Source organism: Helicoverpa zea, chromosome 18 (genome assembly GCF_022581195.2).
Source record: "Helicoverpa zea isolate HzStark_Cry1AcR chromosome 18, ilHelZeax1.1, whole genome shotgun sequence".
Classification (NCBI taxonomy): domain Eukaryota; kingdom Metazoa; phylum Arthropoda; class Insecta; order Lepidoptera; family Noctuidae; genus Helicoverpa; species Helicoverpa zea.
In genome coordinates this window covers 11,550,201-11,572,798 of record NC_061469.1, presented here as the reverse complement: position 1 = coordinate 11,572,798, position 22,598 = coordinate 11,550,201, and the positions used below count along the sequence as shown (strand labels likewise).

Genomic DNA, 22,598 nt, shown 5'->3' with positions numbered 1-22,598 from the left:
AGAAGCTAGCATGTGAAAGTTCTCACCTTTCCCTGGTCACTTCTTCCAGCTGTCTATTCTGGTCGAAGCTGATGTTCCTCCGTTGTTTCCACTTGTCCTCGCCTACCGACAGCTCGTCACGAAGACTCGAACACTGGGGACCAAGTTATGTGTGATTACCTCACGGAATAAGTACCTAAGTCTTTTCCGCAAATTATAGTGTATGATTCGCTTTACGTGATACAAAATAAAAAAGAGTCATTGATAGAAAACACAAAAAAAATGGAGGACGTTTACTGTAGGTAGGTGTAAATATTTTTTTACACTAATCATTATGGAAATTAACAGTAATCACTGAAAGAACGGTCTAGATTTGACAATCGTAGCTTTATGATTTGTTACATATACCAATTAGCCTCAGACAAAAGCTTTGATTAATAAAGCTAAGACATGTCTCAACAAACACGATTGATAAATACAATGTTAACCGAACATATTGACATAAAACATAGAATAGAATATTCTTTATTTTATTTAACATACAATAAACTTTCTCAATATCACCATGATGAAGTCACATCGTCAACTGCACAAACACTATGTCTTTAGTTCATTGAATAATTCCAAGTTTAATTGCTGCACTCTTATCCAACGTCTCATTAGTTCACACATTATGCGCTTTATTCGCTTATTTATAAAGTCTGTCACAAGTAAACTGTAAATTGTTAACTTACGTCTGAAAATTGTGGAGCACAGTTTATATAATTAGGACGATACATTAATCAAATGCGGATACTTTTACAGACGTCCCAAGGAACTGACTTCCGTAGTAACAGCATTACAATGAAAACCGCTGATATGAGTTTAAGTGAATTGAAACCAGTTTCATTGAATACGCATGGTAATGGCGTAGGTTAATGTCAGCGTATGTAAATTCTCGTATATTTTGTACAAATACCGTCTATTGTATTTAATGATGAATGAAAAGTGTGGGTAGACCATTTTACACGCACGTATTAAACGCTGGTATTTATATAAAACTGCTAAACGAGAAAAGTGGTGCTACGTATAGATATTAAATATTGATGTGGTGCGAATAAACTTCAAACGAATGCAATATTAATAAATTCCGTACATCAATATCAAACAAACTGTGAATATTTGCGTCAATACTTCTGAGTAACATAAACAACTAACAAAATAAATCCAACATATTTTTTCCTCAAATATTGTTCCAGTATCGAAAGACTTAAGTTTGCTTAAAACGACAGAATTAGATCACCAAGGTTGAAATTGGGAGCCGACCTCAATAGAAATAAAATTTGTTGCAACTTTACGTCATTCTGATATTTTATTTTAAAAAACTTATAAAAAGAACACTACTCACTTCGGCACTAGTAGGTTAAACAATCACAAAAATATAATTCTACCCTCCTATTTAATCCAGCTGCGTACAAAAATAACGCGGAGAAAAAAGTTAGCCATGTGTGGGCAAACGGATGCACGTGTTCAACACCAGTCAACACCTCTATTGTGAGGACAATAAGGTTTATTTCTATATGTTATTGTTATAAAGCAGAACCACTGACGATGTTAAGTTGCAGTGTTTGCTTATTGTTACCGATTGATAATGAAAGGGGAATAAACGAGCAACTTTGTTTAGCTTTTAGAACGTGATCATTAACCGTCTTACCACAAAAACTTTTAAACGTCAGTTTAAGTCTTGTCTAAAAAAATGTCAAATTATGACGTTGACATATGGTTCATTTTGCAACCACATTTTTTTTAGACAAGTGTAAAACAGGCGTTTAAGTTTTTGTAGTAAGGCCATTAATGTTTAAATGTAAGATAATTGAACCGTGCGAGGTGTTAACAGCTGTTAACAATAAGAGAGAAGTGTGTCAGAGCCATTGAAAAACTAAAATTACTCATTAATTTAAACATGTGTTTCACACTTCCCCTAATCAAACTACATACAGTTGACAGTAATTGGTGCATGTTTTACAGATGTTGCTTAAAACCAGACGAAACGTATTTTATCCGGATGAGAATTATCGTATATCAACTTTCAATATGTAAGTACATATATCTAAAGAAATTAAGAGAAAATGATACTAGATGCCACCGTTTAAAGATTATCTCAAACAATTAGTAACAACAGTTATGTGCCCCTTACATCTGGTACCCCAACCATTACATCTAATTCAAATAAGCACATTAAAAAGCTCCCATCTGGCGACACAAGGGGTACATTAAAATGTCAAGTTCAATGCTCTTCATTAATTTCTCCCATAAAGCATGGCGATGTAAACACTGCGCTTCAAGTGGCGGCGGCCCATAGATCGTAAAGGACCCTTCGATTGTATTTAATATGTTTATGATGTGCTCAATGGACCACGAGAGGGTCTATTGTGTTAAAGTTAGGGGAAATTGATTTTAGTGGTATGTGGAGTTGATATTGATTTAAATTGTAGTTATTTTATAAACAAAGTTTAAATTACAGCAACTGATTGACGCATTTTATTTAAATCTTCGGTTATAAATGTTACTATTAAATCAGAGTTCAGAATCTTGAACTTCAAGACTAACTAATCACAGAAACTGTAAATAAACTAGTCATAAAGTAAACATTGATGTTATTCTAATTTGATTCAGTTGACAGATGGATAGGCGAATGCATCTGAATTAAGATTATTTACTCCACACTGACATTTACGAGTTTCCCAAGATGACGCGCAGCTGACGAACCTGACAGCGAACATCGACTTCGAATTATGACGAAAAATATTTCACTTCAAATGATCAGAGAAATAGCAAGTCATTTTCCTAAATGTGTACTTCTATTATTGTACACCAAAAACAAAAGGTGAATGTACATGCAAAATTATGCTTCGCCTACGCAAAACATATGCTCGTATTTTCTAAAGTAAATAGATTTCAATACTTCGAAAACTAGGTATCTAGCAAGTGCTTAATATAGGCGCACATTTGGTACAAATAAAATGTGCAGTTCAAAACGAAAATAGGACGAAACACAAGGGGAATATTTATATTTAAATCTAAGTGTAGACAGCTTGAAATGGGACACAGATTCTAGGATAAACAAATGTTTAGCATACTTGAATACGGATGTTGGACGGCTGGGATTGTTTGGTCAAAGAATACATTTTCTGATGCCCTATATTTAAAAACGCTGCTGGAGAAAAGTTCTACTATAGAAGAATTTTGGATTCTGTATTCGATTCTGTGCCATGATACATGTTTTTTTTTTTTCAATTTCAGAATAGAATTAATACAAAATCAGGATTTTCTCTAACTCATCTATTGATTTTGATTTATCTATGAAACTATTCGTTTAAAATTTTACAATGAACCACCAAGCTTCAGCACTTTATGAAAAGCGATTTGAATAAGGAATCCCGAGTTATAACCAGTTTTAGCTTAATTTCCTTATTTACATGTAGAACAAAACATTTCCACATGTAAACCACAGGCCGATAGAGCCATTACACATAATTCTATTTTCAGCAATTGCATATCGTTTCCTCCGATAATTCTGAGAAAACTGACTGCACCCCAAATAAATCACATTGCTCTAATCTCTATCATTTAAATGCACAAATTAAAAACGGTCTCACTGTAACGGTCAATTACATCTCACATCTAAAACAGCACAGAATTTAATCTGAAATCAACCTTATTGTGTCACGCTTAGGTTTATATTCGCGAGCGCGTTTGTCTCCCGCGCAAATGACGTCACGAGCGGCGCGTACGCAGAACACGTCCGTAACGAGAAGCGTCCGGCGCTGCACTGAAACACTTGTTTGTTTATATGCGTGCGTTTGTTTAATGGCCACGATATTTAGATTTTACGGTTGATGAAGCTGTAAAACTGTCAATATTTATCTATTGGCGCGACGCGTGAGGTATTACAGTAATCTGCAGATGATCTTAGTTTTAAATGCAAGGATGGAGTCGAAAGTTGTAAAGAAAACATTGATATCCCGACATTTCTTGCAAATGGCTTTACTAAATAACGTTCTGATAATAATGCACTGGGAAACTTATGTAGTCATGAATCATCAAATAACAAGAAAATGCATCAAATCTATTAAATAAATCTTTAATCAATTGGCACATAGTATTAAAGCTGTTGATGTTACCACATGTTATGAGGTAACTCGATATGCATGAGATCGATTGGTATCAAGACTATCGAGCGCCAGATTTACATGCTCTATCCCATAATCGGAGTCAGCTGTCTATCTAGATCAGTTTCATAAAGATTTACAAGTGTTACGTTGTGTTACACAAGTTTACTTTGATGATATGGATGAAAGAAATCTGTGTTATGAAACGAATATCGTCTGTCTATAAAATAACGAAGGCAAATAATGTGTAGTAAAGTTCATAGAATTCAGAAAAACAAGATGAAAGTTATACTCAAACAGTTATTTCGTATCTTTTATCTTAATAGTATAACAGTCCTCCCTTTTATGACGGTTAGGACTTTAGAGTCTGGGAGTGCTATTACTGTTAATAAGATTAAATACAGCAACTACAGTAGGGCATTGTCCTATTACCAATTCAAATTCAACTGCTCTAACAGTCATCTCAACAATAGTAACCTGTCTACAATTCAAATCTCCAACGGTCTCTAACGCTCTAAGCCAACCTCCGCGCTTCACCGACTTTATTAGTACCAATTATGTCTAAAATTAAGAAAAAAGTACATCTGAAGAGGCAGGATGTCACCAATTTATTTTTAGATCGTCTGCCGTTTTATAGCGACAGGATAAGGGAGGGAGTCCGCCGTGAAACAAGCTTGCGGTGTGGTCTCCATCTTTTGTTTTTTGCTAATCTGGGAGAAAGGGGGTGATTTCAATGTTAGTACTGGATGGTAGACAGACGTTTCAGGTATTTTAAAGATTTTTTCATAGACTTACCCGTATTGGAAGTTAATGATAGTTTAAGTTTTTATGCCCCGAGAATTTAATAATTTATGTTTGGTGTTAGAACGGCAGAGCAAATTCTCTGCAAAAATCAAGAAAAATTTGTCATGTTTACCATACCGTTAGGAAGCTTTAAATACGTAATTGAGTCACAATATTTACAATCTTGCATTTTACTCAACACAGGACATGTCTAGTAACTGCCAGATCCACGTACAAGTTTAATGATATACAAATATTGAATGTAGACTTTTATCAAAGGCCGGCAAAGGGCAGCATGACTTCCGCGATGCTAGCCAGTAACCCGGGAGCTTATGACCGTAACGCTGTATGTTATGTAACATGTGATGTTTGGCGTCAAACAAATACCCAGGATTTTACGAGGTGTTTACCTTTCAGCGTTTTACGCTTCTTAGTCAACCTGTGTCCTGTACTTACAAGATGCGCAACTTGTGTCAAACTTTCTACTAAAATCATGCCTGAAGACGTTTATTACCTTAAAGACATGGGAGGAAAAAAGGCTTAGGTATTGCACTGTAAAAACACATACCTGTGCAATTCTATACCTTGTTACGTCAAGTTACTCATGTTTTTCCAAGACATTTATTACCAAGCGTGAAACCACAAGCGTTACTTCATGTAACCACAGTGTCTAAGAATTGACTACTTACTTAGGGACAAGCCAATTAAATAATAAAACGTAACACACGTATTGGAAAGGCAAACTTTTTCAAATGGATAATTGTTTCTGGTCATAAATTCTCCTTTGGGACTACAGTACAAACATCCCGCCCCAGTCACTATACGAAATTACTTAATAGTGCTTACTGGTAACGAAGAATTTACTGGAGATTCCCATGGAAAGACCCAGGAGTTATTGACATGTCATCTGCCCTATTTAATAGGCATGATGACAGTAATCAAAAATCATTAAAATAATATATTTATTAAATTAAACTTGAAGCTTGGAATATAAAACGCGCATTGTTTTCTTTATTAATAATGTGATTAATATGTATTTTGATAAAATAAAATTACGAAATAAGGCAATCCGCCATGATATCTTGAACACCAATCAGAGCTCGTGACGTCATTTCTCAAAACAACTCGCGCGAAAGCGCGCGAACGTCACATTTCGTTATTGTGAACTTCCACTGCGATCTTTGTTTTTAATTAATTAATTGTTTATAACACGAGTTATGGAGCCCGGATTTATCAAGGCAAACAGCGCTAATTTGCCTAGAATTGATATCATAATGCTGGGAAAGTTTTTGGCATCAAATAAAGATTTTTGTTCAGCTGAATTTAGAAATGTTAAAACTTCCATGTAAGTATACTAGTTTAATTAAAAAACAATGAGAGAAGAAACCTAACCTCGAAATAGTTATTTACATTATAAACTATGCTAGAATCTAGAGAACTATGTAATAACTTACATCAAAGTGATCTTCACAAAAATAAAGTTGTACCCTGGGCAATATTGCTTTTGAATCTCGCCTTGCAAGTTTAAGCCACTTGTTTCGTATTTTTTTATTGTGAGGAACGTACACAAATAACTCATCAGGAGTTGTTTTGGATGTGTTCTTACACTGGGGGACCCCACAACACCTATGCCCTTTCGAATTCATTATTTAATAACACAAAAAACTTAATTATTGCACGAGCGTTGTTTACTTGCGTCTTGTAATTTCAGTCGTGACGTCACAAGTGACGACATGACACTGACAAGCGTTTTCGCGCCGGATTCAAAGTGGACAGAGAAAAATGCAATTATTTGATAAAAAAACTTCGCATTTTCTTAAAATTAATAATTTTTCATATAAAATAGAGGTATACCTACATCATACAAAGGAATTTAAAAATTTGTCATCATGCCTATTCAAAATGTTGCAGTTAATCGATATTCTTCGAAAACCAAACAACTCGCGCTAAGAGATTATCAACGGATTCATTCATGTTATGATTAAATACCCACTTATCTATCACTCACGTTTTTCACCTATGACATGTCTCCTAGTGCGATTGCACTTTTTATTGCATGGCGTGATATGAACGTGATAGGAAACTTACGTCAAGTCGTTATCCCTCAAAGAGGATTTACTCAGATTGAGCACTTTAATGGGCTATTACTACTAATACAAAAAGCAAAGATTCTATCATAGCAATTTATGTTTAATATCAACATACATTCTTGAGATAAAATCCATTTAGAAATTAGCACAGTAGCATTAAAAGCAGTACTTTTACTAGGACAGCAGATACGAGATAGCGCAGATTCTCGGCGATTAATAGGTCAGGCCGAGAGCACTCTCCGGGAGCGTTTATATTAGCGTCTTATCTCGAGTGCGCGGAACATTAGCGGATGAGGCGCGTACTGGCCAGCTTAAGGGCTTGATACTGTTGCCAACATTGGTATGGGGAAATGCTTTAACAGGTGTTATGTAATGGAGGTTCCATTAACATGTTCTCGATAAGTCGATACTTGAGACGAGTTAGGTCATCTCTACTCTTATGAAGTTAGGTATGTAACAGCGCAGAATAGAAAAAGTGCCTTGGGGATGAGATGAGAACGATGTACATAAACTTCGGTCAGTTAAAGTTAGTGAGTCAATGGGCGACGCTTAATTAAAAGCTATGCTGAGCAGGTGGTTTAATAAGTTCAATGTAAGATAAATAAAACCTAATGCCAAAAATCTTGAATCAATAGTAACAATAGGAAACGTATTTAAAATGATAAAAAACACGTGACGGATTTTAATTCCATTCGTATCAAATGACATCAGGACGCGTGATTCAATGCGGTAAACTGTGCCTAAAATACATTTACATAATCTAAAAAGCGTTGTACATGGTTTTTATTGCTAATTAAATGATCATGGACAAACGAGAATATATCTGTAAAAGTCGCTGAACACACTTTTGTTTCATAAGTTTCAATGTACTTTGTAATTTTTGCATTAGAGGTCTTATGTTGATGACAGTACACATTTCCTCTGTTCTTTGATTGAAAGTAAATCTAAAGAAGTTTTCTTGCCTATTTTAAACTTTATCTTCCAAATCAAGATGCAACGGTATGTTCCTGTTCCTGCATATAGGAAGGACCACAAATTATTGGTAAAGGGAAACCGACCCCGGACGCGCGTGTTATGCTTGCATTGACCAGCGTCCGGTAATATAATACAGATAACCAATTAATTGCTTCTAATTATTTAGGTCAACGGACGATTCCTCAACAACCATGGCTAAACAGGCAATGTGTGATATGGCTTTATGCAACAAGCTACCGATTGCTGAATAAGTTTTTGGGTGGCAAATAATATTCATGAATAGCGTTCAATTGTCATAGATATTATATTTGCCAACGTTAGTACTATCGTAAAGTACAAATCTAGTTAAGCAATAAAATAAAGCTCACAAATCTTCGTAAATTACGCCAAACGGAAACAACTCGTTCGCGAAACGTAACGAATTCTTTTAAGCACAACTAGTAACAATGCTGTGATGAGACAATTTCTCCCTTATAGTTCAGAAAATATGGTTGATAATTCCGTGACAAAATGGCGTCATAGATGCACTAGTTGCGAAGTAAAAGGTTATGACGCGTGTTTAGTGCATTGTTTATGTGAGACGAGCAATGCCGCATTCCTGGACGGATTTGTTCGATAAATTAAGCCTTTTACTACCTACTGCTGGCGCCGCTAAAAAGAATAATGTCTCGTCGGGAAATGGACCGGTAGCTAGCAGTATGTCAACAAATGAGACAAAATTAACTATAATTTTCGCTCTTATTGTTTTTAGTCTTCATAATATCTATCTTACTAGTTCTAAAAGCTCAGGCTTAAAGCTTACTATTATACTGTCAGCGTTATGGTGGGATTCCACCGATGTGCGACACAAATGTTCCTTCTGGTGCCGGAGACCATTTTGTTTAAAACCTGCCTGTTTTACTATAAAGTTATTTGTTAAATTGGATCTGCATTTTAATTGCATATGAACGTTTCGCGATTCAACCTTCTATGCTTGGCACACACAATAGGAAGACATCTTCGACCAAGGGCTCCTATCATAAACGCTGACGTCAATATAATGCAATCTCACGTGACATTTGATTGGGCGGCGCGGGCGCATAGTAAATAAATGTTAAACGGTAAAATTAGAATGCGGTTCAGTCAACTCGGCGCGTCGCTCCCGATACATCAGCGTATGTAACCAGGACTTTGTTCTTGACAGAATATTAGACACACAGGTGTCACTCGGTATTACATATAATTTAGTATCCCTTTAAAATTTTCCTGTATGCATGCTTTGCCATATAATATTATCTTCATTCAAAACTTTAAAGTAAAAGCGATGTGGGGGAATATATTGGGTGTCTAAATTATTGCATAATATTTAGACATTAGAAATGAATGAATTAGACCAGAAATCAAGAATTTATAGTTCCTGTAACTGTTGGAACATTAAACATATAAATAAATAGAGCATACAACAAACTCTCCAGCTAAACGGGTCATTGTGTCAGTGCACACGGTGCTAGTAAGTTAGCAATATATTCGCACTGTGCACTACCGCGATCTTTAGTCATGCATAGTTCAAATACTTTAATGGTTTCTAATAAAATAAAACGTGGTAACTAGTTCGGTTAGTGAGATTTAATTGCTTAAAACGAGGTTGACTAACTATTGCTAAATCAAGACTTTGCAGAGTATGTACCGATTGTCAATAATATGACTCATTTTATCATGTCATAAAACTAAATTGGTAGTTCAGTAGTAGCAACAAGTCGTAGTTTGTAATAAGGGGATGCGTGGATCTAATGCTCCTCATAGTAAAGACACCTGAGATTGACACGGTCAAACATAAAACAGCTACGATAACGTTCTCAACTTTATATTGTCTATCCACCTGACAAAATACTGCACGTTTACAATCGCCACACTGTCCCTAGTCTATTCCTATCCAAAACCATCGAATAAAACACATACCGTCTTACCACAAAAACTTTTTGACGTCAGTTTAAGACTTGTCTAAAAAAATGTCAAATTATGACGTTGACATATGGTTCATTTTGGAGCCACATTTTTTTTAGACAGGTGTAAAACAGTGGTTAAAGTTTTTGTAGTAAGGTCAATATTCTCTCACAATCAAACAAACGAAAACGTCAGTTTACGTTACTTTCATTAACTTTTACCACGAACAGGAACAAAAAGTGTTGTAGACCAAAACGTTTGGCTCAGATTTACGAGTGGCACCAGCGCCAGTCATGGTAGGGGAATCTGAGGGTGGCTCGTATTTATAGAGCAAGTTGTCTAAGTGCATGGGAATTTATTGGACGCGCAAGGGATTTATACCACGACCATGACTGTAGAAAAAGATTATCGTGAGCGCCCTAATTGTAGACTCGAGTACTGATGTTTAGAGGTTGTTATTAGCTTAAATAATTGGGCTTAGTCATGCGCTTTGATGCTGCTATTACAAAGTAATGCGAGAGATATGGACGTCTATTTGTTTGGGCTAGTAATGCACACAATTAATAGGAAATAAATGTTTGTGTTTAAGTTATGTCAAAAGTAATAAACATAGATTATTATTGTCAAGCTATGAGTTGATATTTATATTGGTGTAATCTTTGTCTAATGCAATGACTCAAATTCAATCAAAGATTAGCGTAGAAACAGACTTCATCTATTGCCTTTGTACACACATTTTCAATGTTTTTCTACCTAGGTTTTATTACCCATCAATCCTAACCTCCGTTGAGCATCTATTATAAAGGTACTCTAACATTGGTGCTATCAGCGGCGCTCCAACAAAGCCCCGTCTAAGTGGGTCACAGGAGTTGTGCCCTATATCTTTATAGTCGCGCCGCAGTACGTAGCTGTCAATTCAAAATGCCGCTCCGTCTTACAATCCGTAAATACGGCTGCAACTTCTCCAGCATTCTTAGCAGACGTCTAAATGTGCAAAATTGTACGCTTGAATTTGATTCTACTTATTTTCGGTCTGTGATTCGGTTCAGTTAGTATGTTTTGTTTGGTCTTTAGGCATAGTTAGCGATACCTAAAATATTTTCTTGGTTATTTATGGTATGTTTTGTCAATCTCGGTTCGGTACTTACAGATTTTAGGGGCAGCTTAACTTTCCAATAAAAATGGATTATTAAGATTCAAATACAGTCTTCCTTCTACTTAATAAATACACTTAAATATTCCTTACCTCCTTTTCAGCTGATTTGCTGGCGTCTCCATGTATCTTATCCCTCAGGGCAACCAGCTCCAGCGGCCAGCTCGACACCTCCGCGTCGGGGTCCGACAGAAGCACCTGACAATGCGAAATCATGGTTAACAACTTATTATCAACTCTACGGAGTCCTATATAGGGTGTATATTACTTTGTAAATAGCAATAGTAACATAGCGTTTAAAGTGACTTTATGGAACGTAGCACACAATATGTCATTGCTTTTCGAGACTTAAAGACGTTTTATATGGACGACTTTTGTAAAGACACTCTTAAAATCGAATGCATTGTCATTCACTGAGTCAATTTTAAGAATATTTTACAAGTTTGCTACTTGTATGGGCACACTATCAATGAATAATAACAATATATAAGTTTAACACTTTTTGATATAGTTAAAGCTGCCACACAAAATGCTAACTTACAAGTAAATCACCCATGTTTCTTTAGCAATAACACTTAGAAAAATTTCCACAATCACTGTATTCCCTTCTCCACAAATCACATAAAAAATATTCCAGCAATATGACAAGAGATGTGACTGCACTCGAATAAGGAAAATAAATGACTGGTACAGTGGCACATTTGACCCCTTATCACACAGATTGATAGCCCAAACAGTACTTAACTAAACAAAGGGAGTACGCGGGTGATTACTTAATGATATACTACGGTTATTAAGACGCTTCATATTTATTGTTTCCTTTGGGAATGCATTATTTAATATTTCAGTTTTGTAAACATTGTTTGTGTTACGAATAAATATCATACATTAGCATTAATTAAGGTAGAATATATTTACTGTTAATCACCTGTTATTGTGTTTCTATGTAGAGATATTGTTTACATATATTATAAATAAGGGCCTATTAGCTAATACTGGAGTCTAGAGCTGCGTATTGTAATAACCCGTGGCTTCTAGAAATAAAATCTTCCTTCTAACATTTGTCTTAACCATGAATAGCAAATGAACCTAATCGATGTTATAATATGCATGCGCGTTTGACTTTCGGAAAACAAAGTCGTGACAATGTTGGTTACTCATGTTGTTTATTTTAAGTTTTGTCATTCTGAAAGGGCAAAGTTAATGACGTAGATTTTGATAGCGTATCTTTGTCTTCGTACTTCTAACCCTGTCCGTTGGATGAAAAAATATACTACTCAGAACGACTGCGTAATTTTGAATCCTAACCCCAATTTCTTAAGGGGGTTACTTCGTATTTAGTCACTTTTAAGCTTGGAAGTGAATCAAAAGAGAAATGTACGGTAACTAAACTAGTCCAACTCATCCTTGGCTATTTTCTCTTATCAACTTTTCATTCATGCAAATGATCTCATGTATATTTTGGCCTCGCGCAGTTTATTACACACGATTTGTCTATTTTCTGCAAGATAAATCTAGCAATGACTGACCGTGACAACATAACACCCAAACGGACAGCATGGCGGTGAAAAATATTAAATATCAATGAAATACAAAAATCACTTTTAATAATATTGTCCTACAAGATCGTTAACCTAAATAGGCGAAAAAAGTTTAGTAGCGAGACAGCGTGGAGCTTTAAAATGAGGTCAGAATCGCGAAAAAATGTCGCCTATAGTCTGGAAACATGCCAGGGACGGATTGACAATATTTGTAAATGGCGATGAACTGCGCCCAGACGATGACTGTACTTACGCGAATATATTTAGATCGTATGAGTAATTATGGGATCCGTAGGCAGAATATGAAGCTTTTTAATTTTTCATCTGCATGTTGGACTCCATGCAATACTTTGTTGTATGCATGTAATCTATGATTGTTATTTACGACAGGCGAGATGGTAGATAAAATGAAAAATATTTTCCAAAAGCTCTAAAAATTAGCAAAGTTCAATGACAAGCTTTTCGTTATTATAGCTGAAAAGTTTTCTTCTCTCGAATAATCCAAGAGAGTTTGTTTGTTATGTTATTCCATTTTTAGTAGTATCAGAATAATTTGGTATTTAGATCATTTAAAATACGGAACCCTGCGCTGTTTTCTGCAACAAGGAATTGACTGTGTACCTATTTTGATGATTTGTATTTTGGATACAGAGGTGTTGCTATGCAGTTCTGTAAATCTGTCTATTTACAAACATGACATAAATTACCGACACAGGAAAATAATAACCTGAAAATCTATTTCGGGTTACTGACTGTTGATTAGTCGATGTGAGTGCTGTCACCAATTACAATTATTTATAATTACTACAAATAAAAGGAATATCTACTACCAGTACTAATTTACAACAATACTAGCTTCTGGTTATGGTTTCACCCGTGTCTCACTGGAACATTTTTCCGGAACCGGATAAAAAGTAACATGTAAACTGTCTCGAGCATTGTATGTAGTCGACATCGGTTAGAAGCTAGTGCAAAATAATAAAAACAACAAAAATACAAAACCAAACAACCTTTTGTCCCTTTTAATTAAAAATCTCATAGTAAACAAGCTGTTTATATTTATAGGAAACACCGTAGAGATAAATCAATGGGAATTAGGTCAAGATGTCAGTTAAGTATTCGTGGGACGTAACTCATCCCATAAACACTCGTCGGCGTAGAAAAAGCTTATAATATTTTACTTATAATGACACAAGAATTATCTTTTCTTGTGATTTTACGGTCGCGTGGCTTTAATTATAAATAGTTCTTAGAAAAAGTATAATCTGCTATGTTATTAAACATTAAAGCGAAGAAACGGTTTAAAAAAGTTCGTAGGTTTGTTTCTTTATAGTAAAACAATAAAATAAATGTTTCGACTGTGTATACCTACACGCATGGCACGCCATAGCACGAACGGAGACCTAACTTACTTTCGAACAAAAAAAGAAGACATTTTGACAAAGTTCTGATAATACCGATAAATTATACCTAATTGTACCATGCTTTGAAGCTATAAATAGGTCATAATATTTTCACGCTAGGAAGGTCGACCTTTACGTAGTCTTTAGAATAGACTAGACATAACTGTATTGAAGGCTGTTCTGAAGGCCTTTTGAACTACTGAAACTTTGGTATATGGATTATGGGAATACTCTAGTTTGGGCTTAGTGTTAGAGAGGTATAACGTCGTACACCCGAATCTTCGGATCTGAATGTTTCGGCGCATACATTAGAATCCAAACTAGTAAACTCAGCACAAAAAGACCGTTTAATTAACTTACACGTCTCTTATAAAATGGTAGATGGTTACGATCAGGCATTTCACATTATAAACCATTCAAGCATACACAAAAACTAACACACGTGTTCAAAAGTTTTACAAATATAGATTCAATGTCGTTGTCACTATCTCACAATCCCTTCAAAGATATCACCAATACATTTCATTGTTCTTCACAAAACTTAGCACTATTAAAAAGTCACATTTTTATCAGTCATTTCGCGAAATGGGTACTGTAATCAAACTTTCACTTATAAACGTTGGTTGTTTATAATTTTTTATAGAGTAGTGAATGTAGCGTGTTCCCGCCAACTGCGGGAAGAGCGCCGGTCTATTTGAGCCATAGAGCAGGCCAGTGCGTCGGCCGAGTATTTATTAATGGTGTACCGAGATGGCACCTGGCCAATGCTTGGCCTGAGGGCAGCTTCTGCACGTACTACGAGATACTACGGGTTTTATTAACATTTTTTTTTTAGATAGCTGGATTGAAGAAAAACAGCGACCACGAAAATATTGGTTGACAGAAATGGCGGGAGTGTGACTTCAAGAATCAAACCTAACACACTCGTGCTGCAGCTGTACTAAAATACCATATTTTGAGAACCTGTAAAGAGTTCCAACCTAAAACTACAAGACCAAAAACCATACAATGGGCCTTCTTTGCACCAGCACTAACCAGAAAGCTTAACCCATATAAATCAGTGCAGAAAAATCGTGACACCATCCAAATTACTTCTTAGTAAACACAGAATATAGGTTAAGTGAATCAACGCGAAATACTCGTTCTGTTTAGTTTAGACTCCATAAAATCTTTATGGGAATTTTAGTTAGTCTATTTGCATGGTATGAAAGTGTTTTTACATTTTATGTGAATTATTGTAGGTTATTGTGGCAGAGTTACTAAGCTAAAGGCGTATAAAATATATTATCATACATATTTACAGTAAGAAATATATATCTGTGAAAGCTTCCTTTGAAGTCGTGTTAATGCTATAACTATTGGTACTATTTTCAAAAGTTTAAAGCGTAAGTGATCCTGGAGCATGAAAAGCCATAACTCTTGTTATAATATGACGCCAACATTTGAGGTTACTATATTGCCCGCATTACGCTTATAGAAGCTGTTAGAAAAAGCAAGAAGTGTGCTATAGGATAACTATCTCTTTTTGAACAGATAAAATTAACGTTATATAATTATACATACATATTTACCTATATTAGGGGGACAAGAAAGACTAAAAGCTACATTCAAAGTGGGTCTTAAAGCTTTCAGTTCATTATTTGAATAATGGAATCCAGCAATCCAGTAGCTTGAAAGGGGAACATAAACATAGATGCACCTTTCTAGTTGATACCGGATCAACTTAATCCGGAAGCTATGACAACAAGTGGACATACCTGCAGCTGCTCCTGTAGATGGTTGACGACCTCCTGCCTGACCTCATCCCTGACCTCCTCCAGTCTCTGTTCGAGCTGCGCCTCCATCTTCTGCGTGACGTAGCGGTGACGTCACGCCGTTTAGTCACACACGAGTTAGTTCATTCCATGCATGCAGGAGAAGACAGAATGAGTTCGCATTAGTCGTTGAATAACAACGTCCATGGGGATGTTTGAGAGAGACAGTTTTTTTTAAGAGATGTGGTAATTGTTACAGTGATGAAGTTTTTTAAAGTAGAATTTATTAAGATTTTTTTCAATGGGTTTCGTGATGAGAGCTTTACGATTTGAAAAGAACCAAAACCTGGATAGACGTTGATACTTAATACATTGTATGTATGTGTGTATGGCGGATGACGAAAATATTAGATATTTAATTATTTATAAGGTTTCTAATGTAATATTTCTAAAATACATTAGTACTTAATTTAAAATGACTTTAACATGATATGTTGTATTTGATTACTTATAACTACTCATTAAACTAAAATTATATTGTAATCTATGAATACTTATTCTCCCATAGTTGTTATTCAACTCCATAATTTACATTTTGTGCTAAAGAAAATTAGATCTTTTTGCTGTTTACATAGAGGTGACATTAAATTGTGATATTTACAAGTTCCTTGAGTGCAATCTGCTATATTCCTGATTGTGTTCTCATTCTTTCTGTGATCATTAATTCGATATAGCAATACAGGAGTGTATATGGCAATACTAGGTCTCTCATAGTCCAATAAAGGCTTTAAGTCAGAAGGAAGTTATGACAGCCATAGAAGTGATAACCTCAGGCTACCGTAAGCTTTGTCTTTCCCCTGCATGCGGTTATGTACACAAGGATTATTTATTAGTAAATATACATATTTATATTGGTGGCTTCAAGCTGTATTTTGCTACATTAAAAGTTCTTCACAAAGAGTCACGTTGCATGAAGCCTTTAAAATTTTGGCTATTGCCAGAAAATTGAGATTCTTGATGCTCTTGCATAATCGATTTGCCTGACAAATTGATCGTATCATAAATGATATCTTACAAACATAACATATACACAATAATATTTACAAGAAGTCTTGCTTCGTAGTTATTAAAGCAACACGGAGTTAAGTTCACAACATCGAATACACAGCACACACTGTCAGACATTTGGCTCCTATAAGTCAGAACAGATGGTCTAACCTTTTCTAACTCCAGATCGATGTCTTGCTGGTATAGAGAAACGTTGGCCTCCGTGTTCTCTGCTGTTTGGATGTGCGCTTTGAGCTGCGTTATCTAGGAGCAAAAAGGAGCTTCAGTATTTTTATCCCAATTTAGGTGAATTAAGTTTTGTTATTAAAACTGGGTATGTGGTGCACATTTGAATCGATATTAGATTGGCACGTAAAGGCGACGTGAATGATTCATGGTTTAATGTCAACGAAGGATATTTATGTACCTACCTAAAGAAAGACAGGTTTTGCTAATACATTTTTTATGCGCGCTGAAAAACAACAGCGATAACATAACATTCAATGTAAACTGTAAATCATCAAACAAAAGCCAATTACCCAATTACCCATATCAGACAGGATAACATACAAGTGTTTCAGTGCAATGTCACATTGATGGACTTATATGTCCACACTCGCAAAAATAACCTTTTGTTCGTTTGTTTTTCAACTTCTTCATTCAGGAAATAATTAAGCACGACGAAATACGTCAAGACTACTTGGAAATTAAATAACAAAATTATCCATCCGCCACACGCTAATATAATAAACTCAAAAGCTTTTCAGTTGTACGTTTCATTACTCTCACGCAAAAACTAATACTTTTTTCTTAATGAGTTGTAAAATTGCATTAGAACAAATGCAATGTTATTCGGGATGCGGGAAATAATTTCCTCCGAACGCAGAACTGCAGAAAACAGTTAGTGGGGCATAAGAACATGCTCTATTGAAAATTCTGGCTTCAACAGGCATGAAGACACATCAGTACCTGTTCATCAAGCGAGGCCACAGCCTCCCGGTGCGTCGCCTGCAGCTCACTGACGTACGCCACGTGTTCTGCCTTCAGCTCATCCATCTGCTGCTCGCACTTCTTACACGTCTGCCCCGGAGACTGCTCGTGTTGGGTCCACTGCAATACACCGAGTGTTTAGGAAATTGTTCTTCTGTGTATGTTGCATACATTCTGACTTCGTAGTCATGTGACTCAGTTCATCATCATCCTCCGAGCCTTTTTCCCAACTACGTTGGGGTCGGCTTTAGTCTAACCGGATGCAGCTGAGTACCAATGTTTTACCAGTCACGTGACTTAGTTATGGACGCTAGATAAAGTTACAGATGGAAGGGGCCTTAGGAAAAGATGGCATCCTTAGGTCACCTCTGTGCAAAATGGTAATTGGATGATGCTTTATGACGATGCATCGTTATCAGCAGTAGCTGCAGTGTAGCAGCACCTTACCTCTGGGCGGCGCGTGGGCAGCTGCATGCTGCGCGTGCGGCGGCGCGCGCAGTCGCCGGCGGCGTCGGGCGGCGCGTCCAGCGACGTGGCCGAGCCGCACGGCGACGCGCACGCCTTGTCGCGCCACACCTCCTCAGAGTAGCTGCAATAACGCCACACATTTTAATATAAATGGCGTCCCTAGGGTCGATTTCGGCGACGGCTTATTTCTCATATAACAAAATCAGACAGCTGCGCATGACATATTATTGAGCAAAAGCATTTGCGCAGAAGCAGGTGCACTCACTATTCCTTCACTCTCATAGCGCGATGGGATGGCAATCCGACACGACCGGAGAGAGATCAGACGCAGGACATTAACGTGCTCTCCGATGCACATGTGTATCAATCATCAACTTCCAAACTACGGTTTGCTTTGTGAAAGTTTCGGCTCGACCCGGGAATAGAACCAGAGACCTCGTGCAGAGCGGCCGCGCTTGCGACCAACGAGGCAGTGATTTTAATATAAGTAGATACACAATACGGTATAATCTAAAAAGTTTGGATAAAAGAGAATTCGGAAAATGCACTCGACTCAATTTCATCGATCAAGTTAAGAAATTCAATCCTTAATATCGCCGACAAGCGTAGCTGTAGACGACCTAAAGTTCGACCTAACAAATACCTTTCTTAATTCGATTTATTTCTTTTTTTTTTTTTTTTATTAGTAAAAAATAACAGTGATTTTACTAAACCCTTAACAGTTGTTATAATTAGACAATACAATACTGTAGTAATTCGCCTTAAACAATACTATTTAAGTGCATAATTACTAAAACTCACCTCCGTTTTGGCCTTGATTGCAACAAAGATAGCATATAATTAGTATTTCATAGTCACCTTGAGTAGCATGGTAAGCACTAACTTGGCTATAAATACTTGATTGAAGACAGACTGATTAGTAATGCCTTGGAATTTAAGACCAAGGACAAAGTTCATAAAGTATTAGGTACCTATCAGTTTAGCTTTATAAAAAAAAAGGTTTTTTTTTTAATTAGAAACGTTGAGTTATTACAAAAACAACTCACCTCCTTTCCATATCTGAACATTTCTTCTCGAAGTATGTCCGCAAATTCTCCATCTCTTTCTCATGTTTGATGTGTAGCTCTTGTCGCAGCGCCTCGATGTCGGCACTCCCAGCCTTGACGGAGGCGAGCAGCTCCCGCAGGCGGCGCGTCTCCACGGAGTACGCCTGCTTGTCCTGCTGCAGCTGCGCCTCCAGCTCCTTGATCTCCGTGTCATTGTCTATCCTCATCTTCCCTATCTCATCGCACAAAACTTGTATCACACTTTCCCTCAGCTTGTTCCTCAGATTCTCCTCAATATAACTATCGAACTTATTTATTATTGTCGTTATTTTATTTTCGAAACCTGTCTGGAATTCATCTGACACGTCTGACGATCTTAAATCGGACTTTGAGTAATTGATGACAATTTCTTCTCTGTCCATATCTTTTTCGCCATTAGAGCTTTGGATTGAAGATCCGCCGCTCATAATAGCTGAGTAGAACTTGGTGCTATCGTCTTTGATCATGCTTTGATACTTGACGAAGTCTGAGAGCTGACCCTTGACAGTGTCATGTTCAGAGTTCTCAGCCATCATGTGTTGTAGATTCTGTACTTCATTAGTGAGGTGGTCATTCTCATGTCTAAGGTCTTCTCGTTCACGAACTGAACGCTGTAATGAGATGGTCAGTTCCTCAATTAATTCATCACGCTGCGTGATAGCATCTTCCAAGTGCACAAGCTGAAAGGACAGAAAGCATTCAATACATAACACATTCACATGGAAGCACAAAATAAGCAGCCACATGGGTTTGTTGTCAATGAAACATGTAGCCTGTCTTTGGAAGGCTTTTCGTGTTGTAATTTTGAAAACATTCAAAACACAATGATAAATAAAATTATAACATTGGACTTGCATAATTATTAGGATTGTTTGTTGTGCTTACAGAAAACATTGCAGTTATAAAAAATGTGAATAACAACAGTTGTAAATAAAAGCTCCATATCAATCAAACTGACAAATTGTGTGTCATAGAGTATCAAGAACAGAGAGTGACTTGAAATTGCATGCTTACAAAACTTCTTGAAATAACTAAACTTGCAAAAAGTCTATATAAATACTTTTTACAAGCTTTTTTGAACTATATTTCTCAAATAACATGGCATGCAGTGCAGTAGTAAAATTGTTGTTGTACTATAACAAGTTATTAGTTTAGTGGTTTTGTTACATTTTGTGACAGTAATATAAATTGATAACTGTTTCCAAGTTCTACGCATTTAAAAGCAGTTAGACAAATAAACCATTTATTTAAGGAAATAAAAAACTTAAATCAAGCTCGCATATATGACCAAGTTCAAGACTATACATGAACATAATATTTTGATATGTTCTCATAGATCAAGAAGTGTATGTTGTAAAATGTTAGTACATAGCATGCCATAGGTGTGAGAAGCAGGATGAGGAAGCACAGTAATGTGAGACAGAGGCACACACAGAAGCAAAACCCATGTATTACAACAAGTACCTTCACATGATACTCTTCACATATTGTCTTGTAGTCTGTCATTGTACTGAAAGACATTGTCTCCTCCAGTGGGATCGACTTTGGCATAGAGCTCTCCTCAGGCTTATCACTCACTTTTTCCTTCAATTCATCTTCAACAGTAATTTCTTCAACTAACAAGTCTGCTTCAATTTTATCACTAGACAGACTTTGTTTGTCTGGTGACATTTGCAATGAATTGTCAGTAGATAGACTGATTTGCCGCTCAGGAGATAATTCTAATGATTTATTACTGGATAAACTTTCTTTCTCTGCTGACAGTGGTGATTTTTCAGGGGTTGGATCTTTAGACACTTCTTGGTCATCAAACACCTCCTCAATTTTTACACTATCTCCAGCCCCAACAAGAAATGGTGAGAGTAAGTTTGGGAATACTGGGATTGGTTCAACATCAGAATCAATAACTGTTCCACCTTCTGGTGGTGGTCCAAATATAATTTTTGCAGAAGGAAATGGAAACTTTGGCACACCCTGGCCTCTTATATCCAACTTTATTATCTCCTCTGAGCCAGAACTCACCTTACCTGGAGAATCTATTTTATCCGAGTTCTCTGCAGAATCTAGTAAAGACCCTGATTTATGGCTAGATTCATCATTTAATGAGTCCAGATACTTGTCACTTCTAGGGGACAAGTTTGGTATGTCCTGTTCACTGGACTGTACATTTGCATCTGGCATATCATGAGGTTTCTCAGAATTCTCCTTACATAGATCAGATAATAATGGCAAATTGACAGGACTCCCTTCACTTAGTAGTTGAATATCCGATACAGCATTTACATCTAGAGGCAGGGATAAACTGACTTTACTGGGATCTTGTGTGCTTGGGCCTTCACTTGTAGGGGAGTGTGGAGTTGGAACGTTTACGGAACTATTTTTAGAAGTTTTCTCCTGCACTGGCTCAATTTTAAGAAGGCCATGTGATCTACTTGCATGGTCGGAATCTGTAGAATATTCGATTTTGGAGGGAATATGTTCCGATATAGACTCGGTCTTGCTGTCGTCGACATCGTGTGAAATTAGATTTTCTTCCGTGTTTCCACTAGCTTCTATACCTGTCTCCGATTCGTTTGTAGCACTTCCTATAGTGGGTATCTGTTGAGAATGTACGACATCCGGAAGAATATTCTAAAAATAAACAAAAAATATAAATAAACGATGTAAAAATCAGTGGGTGTCGTAGGTACATTGAAGGTAGAAAGTTTATTAGAAATCTTGAATGAAACATTTGTTTGTAAGAATATGAAACTTGGGTGGCAGGCTTTAATCGAAACAGGTATGGTGTTGCAGCTATGCATCTCCAAACTATTTTTATCGTATTATAAATATCTCGAAGTCAGATAGATTTTCATTAACTAAACAATTAATATAACACTGTACGTACCTTTTTTTCAGACGTATGTGGGGTAGACTGATGGGGATCATCCATAATTTAATAAATTCATATTAAAATCAATCGAATAATTCATAAAAAAGCCACCAAATTCGTTGTCAAGACGACGTTTCACTCATTCAAACAAAATACAAACGCCATTTAAATAGTTGCGTTTCGTTTACAGCAAAGCAGTCAAACGTATAGGGAAGTCAAAAATGTACCTTTATATAGAATTAATAAAAACAATAAAAAATATATGTATATAATGTTCTTAAAGTTAATTTACTTTAAATTATGTAGATGAAATTGTACTTCGCATATATGAATTAAGGAAAATATCCATCAAATATTGGAACTTTCGATTCCAACTGGATTAGT

General features: G+C 36.3%; 1 protein-coding gene across 3 annotated transcripts in view; it reads right to left on the bottom strand.

The window, feature by feature from the left end:
• Positions 1–22,367, bottom strand: part of LOC124638750 (putative leucine-rich repeat-containing protein DDB_G0290503) — a 64,830-nt gene extending 42,463 nt beyond the window's left edge. The window contains exons 1-9 of one of the 3 annotated variants that reach the window (XM_047175817.1): positions 22,230–22,367; positions 20,807–21,973; positions 19,304–20,022; positions 18,237–18,378; positions 17,769–17,909; positions 16,971–17,063; positions 15,756–15,845; positions 11,148–11,252; positions 27–133 (exon numbers count right to left, since the gene is read on the bottom strand). In XM_047175817.1, coding sequence (XP_047031773.1) covers positions 27–133; positions 11,148–11,252; positions 15,756–15,845; positions 16,971–17,063; positions 17,769–17,909; positions 18,237–18,378; positions 19,304–20,022; positions 20,807–21,973; positions 22,230–22,274 — 2,609 coding nt within the window. In that variant the 5' untranslated portion in view covers positions 22,275–22,367. Of the gene's footprint in view, positions 1–26; positions 134–11,147; positions 11,253–11,595; positions 11,733–14,358; positions 14,413–15,755; positions 15,846–16,970; positions 17,064–17,768; positions 17,910–18,236; positions 18,379–19,303; positions 20,023–20,806; positions 21,974–22,229 lie in introns of those variants that run through there. The other 2 variants (XM_047175818.1, XM_047175819.1) reach the window with 2 other exon arrangements.
• Between the last annotated feature and the right edge of the window lie 231 nt (positions 22,368–22,598).